This window comes from Oncorhynchus kisutch, linkage group LG14, assembly GCF_002021735.2.
Source record: "Oncorhynchus kisutch isolate 150728-3 linkage group LG14, Okis_V2, whole genome shotgun sequence".
Taxonomy (NCBI): Eukaryota; Metazoa; Chordata; class Actinopteri; order Salmoniformes; family Salmonidae; genus Oncorhynchus; species Oncorhynchus kisutch.
In genome coordinates, this window is record NC_034187.2 from 14,265,461 (window position 1) to 14,274,501 (window position 9,041).

At 38.5% G+C, this 9,041-nt stretch overlaps 1 protein-coding gene across 1 annotated transcript; it reads left to right on the forward strand.

Moving 5' to 3' along the window:
* Positions 1 to 6,112: 6,112 nt before the first annotated feature.
* On the forward strand, positions 6,113 to 8,550 carry LOC109903255 (homeobox protein goosecoid-like). The gene is made up of 3 exons (XM_020499899.2): positions 6,113 to 6,691; positions 7,232 to 7,491; positions 7,834 to 8,550. The coding sequence occupies exons 1-3, from the start codon at positions 6,376 to 6,378 to the stop codon at positions 7,981 to 7,983; spliced, it is 726 nt and encodes a 241-aa protein (XP_020355488.1). The 5' UTR covers positions 6,113 to 6,375; the 3' UTR covers positions 7,984 to 8,550.
* The last annotated feature ends 491 nt before the right edge of the window (positions 8,551 to 9,041 follow it).

Below are 9,041 nucleotides of genomic sequence, written 5' to 3' on the forward strand. Positions count from 1 at the left end.
TGATGAAACCAAGATTGAACTATTTGGCCTGAATGCAAACAGTCACGTCTGGAGGAAACCTGGCACCATCCCTACGGTGAAGCATGGTGTTGGCAGAATCATGCTGTGGGGATGTTTTTCAGTGGCAGGGATTGGGAGACTAGTCAGGATCGAAGCAAAGATGAACAGAGCAAAGTACAGAGAAATCCTTGATGAAAACCTACTCCAGAGTGCCTAGGACCTCAGACTGTGGCAAAGGCTCACCTTCTAACAGGACAACAACCCTAAGCACACAGCCAAGACAGTGCAGGATTGGCTTCGGGACAAGTCTCTGAATGTCCTTGAGTGGCCCAGCCATAGCCCAGACTTGAACCCGATCTAACATCTCTTGAGAGAGCTGAAAATAGCTGTGCAGCAATGCTCCCCATCCATCCTGAGAGAGCCTGAGAGGATCTGCAGAAAAGAATGGGAGAAATTCCCCAAATACAGGTGTGCCAAGTTTGTAACGTCATACACAAGGCTGTACACGCTGCCAAAGGTGCTTCAAAAAAGTACTGAGTAAAGGGTCTGAATACTTATGTAAATGTGATATTTCTGTTTTTTATTTGTAATATATTAGGAAACATTTCTAAAACCCCATTTTTGCTTTGTCATTGTGGGGTATTGTGTGTAGAGTGATAATTTGATGTTAGTAGTGAATGAAACTGTTTAAGTCGAAAATGACTGTGGAACGCAAGATGGAATGGCTCTCGGCTCAATATGTGTCTACACTGCCATTTTGAAAATGAACAGGCTGGAGGGACTCTCTCGTCGCAATGCAGTTGCTCTTCCGTGTATATAGGCCGTTAGGCCAACATATTCATACAGGGCATTTTTGTACTCTGCCTCTGAATTCCTAATCTACCACAAGTGGATGGATACTGTTAAAATTCCTCCATATATCACTGGATTTGATACGTAAACATTGTATCAGAAGGATTGAAATCAGAGCAGCTCTTAGTATTGTATCTAGATATGTATTTATTTCTAAATATTCCAAAGATGATTATGTGTAGTTTACAATTACAGCTTACAATTACTACCAGGGTCTTATCATATATCGATGACTATATACTGTATTTGGTCTCTGATTCATTATTATGTGCTCCTTAAGAAGCATATAGGCTATTTCATTAAGAATGATATGCATGGCCACAGGAAGATGTTTTGGGTAGGTGGTGCTATGAGTTGGGGGTGCTTATGTTTTGAATTTAGATTTATCAGGGGGTGCTGCTGCACCCCTATTTCCGGCGGTTATGATTATCTGTATCAATCCGTAGGCCTGTAAATTTAACTGAAATTGTGTCAATAATTTGTCAGCACTAGTCATTTTAGAGAAGACTGCAATGCTTCTTTGTGGCAGAATTGATTTTATTATAAATAAATACAAAATGGGGGGGGGGGTTGTTCAATACCCAGATGCTTTCGGGGTGTCCTTAAACTGTTCCTGGGCTTTCACATACACATGGGTTTAATATGGTTTCATCAGCGGTGACGTTGAACACAGCCCTCTGTGATCCAACAATAGGCACACTGTATAACTGTAAAGCAGGCACCCTGCACATGACAGCTCTGACACATATAATAAATATGGATTTCTCCTCGGCTGTATGCATGAAATGATAGATGTGATTTAGAGAGAGCTCTGCTAGGGTTAATCCTTTGGCCAGGCTGGATCATGGCTGTGGGCCCTGCATACACACAAAACACACACACACACATCCGTCTCTCCATCTGCCTGAACCCCTGTTGAAATACACAGGACATAAACACACAGACTAGCTTGGCACCCGAGCAAACATAAACAAAAATGTAATCATTGAATATTGTAAGAGCTTTCATTGTCTGTCTATATGCCCCCTTTATTTATCCTATGATTCTGACTTGGTGTACAGGGAGAAGACGGCCCTTGTTCTGTATTCTGTTGTTGTACATTTCAAAAGTGCTGATCAAATAGTTATACTGATTACATCAGTCCTAGCTCGTCTTAATGTCTTAATTGAAATTATTGATTACCTCTTATCCACTTGTTGCCCCCTTATGCCATAGTTTGTACAGCTCAATTGTCAGTAGACACAAGATTTAGTATGTCAGGCATATCAGCTATGTTTTTTTTTAAAGGCAGTAAGTGAGAATTAATTAACTGTTTCACTGCCAGACAAGGCTCCGCTGATGGCCAGGTGTAGCAGTGGTAAGATGTTGGGACTGCTGTTGGGACAGCTTTATGTAGGCCATAACAGTTTGTGGGCACCGTTTGTCACCGTTATAGTGCAATTAATGTATTGTTTAGTTTTGTGTAGTGTAATAAATGTGATTTGACACACACACACACACACACACACAAAGGATTATCTGATTATCAGAGCCAATGTTGATGCAAAAGGGGCATCTGTGCCGCAGTACAATGTGTTCTCTGCCTGTTTAAATCTTAATTCAGAGCTACAGGGTTTGGATTGTCAAGGGGTATTGGTAGGCCCACTCAGGTGCCTCTCAATCACTTGATGCCTACCTTAATTTTATTTTCCACTGTGTATTTCAGGATTGCTTTCACAGTACATATGCCTATAGCGTCGGTGTAATATGTAGAAGACATTTTTGAAACACTGTCTCTCTTTTTTCACGTATCTCTCTTTTTTAAAGATGGCTGTCCCTATGCAGTGGCATGTCATCCAGCCACTCTAGTGACACTGACACGTGCTGTTAAAAGGCTCTTAATACATGATTCATACTCAAATGCTGAGAGCCTCGCTTTTCTCTGTCTTTATTTATCCCCGCTTGAATGTGGTTGTATTACAAAGTCCCTTTTTTGATTTGCTGTTTTTAAACAGGTTTTAGAGATCAGGCCCATGATATATAAAGATGCCGGCAAGAGCGACGATTCCCATTGTGGGTGTATGTCTCCGGGCACCATTTACCGCCGTGTTTGACGCTATCTATTCAGTAAATAAGTGGTGCCTTCATACGTCTTTCGAGGCTTTTAATTTCAAATGGCCGTTTCGTTTTAGCAATCATTTTTACTCCCTCTTTTCACTGCCTCTTGGAAGTTGAAATGTAAGAAAAAGAGAGAAAATAATAATGGCATATCACTTTTTTTTCTTGCTTTGAATTACATTGTGACTGCAGAGCAGAGCCTATAAGTGCAAGTCCCATTAAATAACGCATAAAAAGGATGAATGTTTACATATCAAAAGGCTACAGGACAATTTCTGTCAAAATTATACATGAAGTTAAGCAATACAAGCAATTCATTTAAACACATCGGAGAAGAATTCAAGACCACATGATCTTTTTTGGTATTTATTTCACTTAAAATACGTAACATTTGAAACAATTAGCATACAATGGCTACAATACACAATATACTTAATAAATGTAAAGCAGTTTAACAATCAGAAAAAAGAAAAACCGTCCTACAGTCAATGGAACCATCTTTGTCAATAATGTTACGTCTTATTTGCTCATGCAAGTGATTTATTCGACGATAAAGAGACAACACACAATTCTTACCTCGGAATGATTCTCGGAAGCTGAGTCCCACGACCTATCGACAAAATAAGATAATTTAGGAGGGAGAAATTAACATATGTTTCTCTTAAACGTTGACGTCAAAATAATGACTGTTTATAAGTTATTGGTTTTGCATTTTTAATTTTGCCCCTATATGGAAAATATATATATTTTTTGATGTTTTGTTTTTCAGAACTTTTCTATGTCAATTTTTTTATGGAACAAGGTTAGACTAAGCTATGTGATCAATAATTTATATGTTGTTGTATTGGAATCGCCTATTGAATGTTTAGGCTGGAAAACGTCATAATCATAAAATTCTGTTAACTTAGAATGAAATATGAACACGGTTTTATTGAATTAGGCTATATGATACCTAAAAACATTATGCACATGAATTAATACTTGTTTGCACTTTTTAAGACTGTACCTTTTTCAACTCAAATCAACCTTAAACATAAGTTGTGCATTAACATATTGTCAAAATGTGTGCAATATCATTACTGTATAATTGCAGAGTTGTTTAACAATTAAATTGATCTAAGAAAATCGAAATGTATTCCCTGTGGCCGTATTTTAGCAGAAATGTAAATTGTTCATGTTTATGTTTTTATAATGTAGGCAATTGTATTGTTTGTGTAGGCCTATTGTACAAATCGAATCAATATGCTTATTTAATACTACAACTTTTCTATGAAGTCCATCAAATCTATTAAATAAACACTTGATGAAATATGAATTTTATATCATGTTTCATTTAACCCAACTGATTTGATCATTTTCTACATTTTCTACATATATATATATATTACGCCTAATTACGCCTATATATATATATTCTAGGTAAATCGTTTGCACAATACTTAAGTCTATCACTGATAGTTGGAATGCAATCAACACGCTCCTGACTGTAAAATCCATAACGCCTGAGTTGAATTACCAAGGTGGGTAACCCAGGGTCGAAGCTACACCACGTTCCCTCCTCCTCACTTCGTTCTCACTAAATTGAAAATGTGCTCTGAAGTAACATTCGCGTCATTTCACACCCGCGCATTTCATTTGATTAGCCGTGTAATTGTAATACGTTTTCAATTCAGTTCAATTTCAGGGCTTTACTGGCATGGGAAACGTATGTTCACACTGCCAAATCAAGTAAAATCGAGAACAAACGTGAAATAAACAATAAAAATGTGCAGTAAACATTGATGTTCCAAAAGTTCTAAAATAATAAAGACATATCAAATGTAATATGATGTATATATACAGTGTTGTAATGATGTGCAAATAGTTACAGTTCTCTAACTCGGAGAATAGAAGCGATAATGACCGTTATCTTATCACAGCGATAATAATATGTTCACTGAATGAGTAGTTAGCGGAGGTGTTTAAAGTTAATGATTTCCTACCCACGAGATCGCTCGGTTGATGTGGTAAACAGCGAATATCTCCTCTCGAACCCTCCTCTGGTGAGCTATGTAACGGGCGTGTCAGACCGACTGTTTCCCAACTAATATGCGGCAACAAAGACAGAGATCCGGATCATCATAAGCAATGGAATATATTTGATTAAATGTTATAGACCTATATTTTGATATTCTTAGAAGGAGAGTGCGAAGGGGAGAGTGGGGCCTCTCCCATAATGGTTATTTGTGGTGTGTATTTTGGGATCTGGTGATAGAACATTTGGATTGTTTATGGACACCCATTTTGCATGTATGGTCTGTAAATAAAATGAAGATTATTAGAGACACATACACACACAGTTTCACAAATAAATTGATGTAGTCCTATAGCCTAGACATAAGTTACATTTATTAGTTTCACAAATTGATGTTTATTTATTATTTATTATTTATTTAAACTCTATATAACTTGGCAAGTCAGTTAAGAATTCTTCTTCACAATGACGGCCTACCAAAAGGCAAAAGGCCTCCATCCGGGACGGAGGCTGGGATTAAAAATTAAACATAAAATATAAATATAGGACAAAACACACATCACGAAAAGAGAGACAACACTACATAAAGAGATATCTAAGACAACAACATAGCATGGTAGCAACACAAAACATGGCACTAACATTATTGGGCACAGACAACAGCACAAAGGGCAAGAAGGTAGACACAACAATACATCACACAAAGAAGCCACAACTGTCAGTGAGTGTCCATGATTGAGTCTTTGAATGAAGAGATTGAGAAAAAACTGTCCGGTTTGAGTGTTTGTTGCAGCTCGTGCCAGTCGCTATCTGAAGCGAACTGAAAACAGGTAGTCCTATAGTTACATTTATTAGTACAGATATATTTTACAGGAAGCAGCACCTGATTTTTCACTAATAGGTTCACAGGAAATGTGTTTACGAATATAATTTAGCTGACAATTAAATTAAACTGATTAGCCTACATTATACAATTAGCCCTCATGGCTGACATTGTACTGAGTTGTGTGGTTTGTTTCAAACGTCTGCAAACAGTACGGATTCATTTAATTTAATTCCCAATACACAGATCTGTGCCTTTCACATTGTGCGCTAACCCTAAAACCAGCCTCTCTCTTCTCTTGGCTTGTCATCCGCTTCTCCAGCACAGGCTCAACTGGTCGGTGACGTCAGCCGAGTATATAACGGGGCTGGAGTTCAAGAGGACCACGAAAACAAGTTAGTGAAGCTTTAGTCTCAATGCACCCACCGGCCACCGGAGTTGGTCCAACAAGAGATAAACACGCCAACGTCAACAAACTCGATGTTATGACGCAGATTTAGGAACTTTCCGCTGACTGTTTCCTGACCGAAACGAATTTAGGATTTTTAAAAGCAAAGAGGTTTTTTATCATCCTTTCCACGTATCGGTGATGCCCGCTGGTATGTTTAGCATCGACAGTATCCTGGCCGGGAGACCCACTTGCAAGGACTCAGTGCTCCTCCATCGGAATGCCCCGGTGGTGTTCTCGAACCTCACGGATTCCATCTACACCGCTGCCGATTATAATGGACTCTACTCGCACACTACTGGATCTTCTCCCTCGGCCATCGAGGCGGTGAACGGGACTAGAATAGGATATAATAACTATTATTATGGACAAATGCATGTGCAGGGCCCCAGTGGCCCTGCTTGCTGCAGCGCTATCCCAGCCCTCGGCTCGCAACAGTGCCCGTGTATTCCAACCGGTAGGTTTCCCTTTCCCACTTCTATCTGTAGCCAAAAGTAAACGTTTAAACTCTGCATGTTCCTTGGGTACTGGACAATGTAACGATGCCTGTAATAACAAGCACAAGTTAAAACATTGTTAGGTTATAGAGGATGATAGATACAGGTAATTTGGTTGGTGTTTTAACTTGTGAATGCGCCCATTGCGCAACATTACACATGCAGTCATTTTGGTGGCACCTTTACCCTATTTAAGAAGTCTATCCATGGTATAGACCTATTCTAATTCAGTTTTACTTTTACGCATTAACTAGAATACATTTTATGTTAAACCTTGTGTAGACATTTGCATGGGATGATGCGTGGTCTATATTATACATGCGTAAAGGTGTTGTTTTTGCTGTCTAAATAGCTTGATTTGTGCTGCGTTGTTTTTTGTTCTCATTGTTTTTCATTTGTGATGTCTTTTATAGGGCTATTGGGTGTGTTGCGAAATTAATTATTAATTGAGGACAAACAAATGTTTCTAATGAATCTAGTATGTTTATTGATCCATGCAGGTTATGACCGCACGGGCTCCGTGCTCATCTCTCCCATCCCGCACCAGATGATGTCCTATATGAACGTGGGCACCTTGTCTCGGACGGAGCTCCAGCTCCTGAACCAGCTCCACTGCCGACGCAAGAGGAGGCACCGGACTATCTTCACCGACGAGCAGCTCGAGGCCCTGGAAAATCTCTTTCAGGAGACCAAGTACCCTGACGTCGGCACACGGGAACAGCTCGCGCGAAGAGTGCACCTACGGGAAGAGAAGGTCGAGGTGAGTGTATGCACGGCCCTGTGTTGCTGGCTGTCTACCTCCCTATACACACATTAGGCTGCGTTGATTTTCAGAAAATGTGTGAAGGATCTCTCCATATCACGAAAATAAAGGTATAAATACCTTCAACATCAGTTGAAAGGCCAAATATTCGATCCAAGCGTTACGCACATAATAATAGCAAACGTTTACGTCTTTATAGTGCCACATCTTTTTTGCTGCTCCCTGCTGTTTCATTACAATATGTTCTATTAAGCTCAAACGACTTTAGAATTACTCTACAACACGGTATAACAAATATTTCATACAAAGTAAACAATTGTATCTTTTATTTTCACATAGGTGTGGTTCAAAAACAGACGAGCGAAATGGAGAAGACAGAAAAGGTCGTCCTCGGAAGAGTCTGAAAACTCGCAGAAATGGAACAAATCGATGAAAACACCCACAGAGAAAACCGAGGAAAACAAAAGTGACGTGGATTCGGACAGCTGATAGGTAGAATATTAACACAAAACAATATGGTTGCATAGTGTATGGGTGGATGCGCAAATAGGCTATATACTCGATTGGGACTTCTTGTACATAGTGTAAATGTGATGTGGACTGAAGTAATGAAATATTTTGCCATGATGTTGCACAGTTGTATAGTAAATATTACTTTTATTATTGCAATGGGGTAAGCTATTTATATTTAATTTAAAGTTGTTATGCATAAAGTCCCGAAGATGTGGTGAGCAAGGAGCCTTGATCAGTTTTCTGGCGTGTGTTAATACATCTCATATTTGAGTGGTGTATTCATCATCACGATTTACCGCAAATAATATTTTGAAACTACATCAATGGGGAGAATATATTTCATAGAGTTAAACAGAAATCACACTTAATATGAAACAGCGTTTTGTCACCTTTATAAGATAAAAGGACAAGGCTATATTTGTCAACTCATAACCATTACAGACGTGTTTGGGGATTTGACTAAATTGATTTGTCAATATGTTGCAATGAATGATAATTACAGGAACAAGGAATATACATTAAATCATATCTGAATCCTCTCTATTTCCTTTGTCACCTTTCACATTTGTTCATCTATTTCTAATCATATGATCTATGTTTATGAATTGGAAATTAATAGGCCTAGATTGACAGTAGGCTAAAAGTGTGTTGTTTTCCAGATGCAAGACATTTGAAAAAATATACAATTTTCTTGGAAATAGCGCTTGAATCGCATGTGGATAAATTCAGGAAAAGGGTCCTAAATGATAAAGTTGATATGAAGCTTCTACTCTTCTTATAACGTTTTCTTGAACGCGTCAGGTAGGCTATCAAACACAAGAGTGGTAATACAGATTCAATTATTTCCGATTCATGCGCATATATGAAGCCTCTGATGTGGCAAAATAGACAGTGACAATAGTCTATATATGATTTACTGTCGAGATTGTTTTGCCACCTTCAATTAAAAGGAAACAAAAATGGTTATCAAAAGGACAATTATTTCGTTTAGAATTGGCAAAGCTCAGCCAATAACTTAAAAACATTCAAAACAA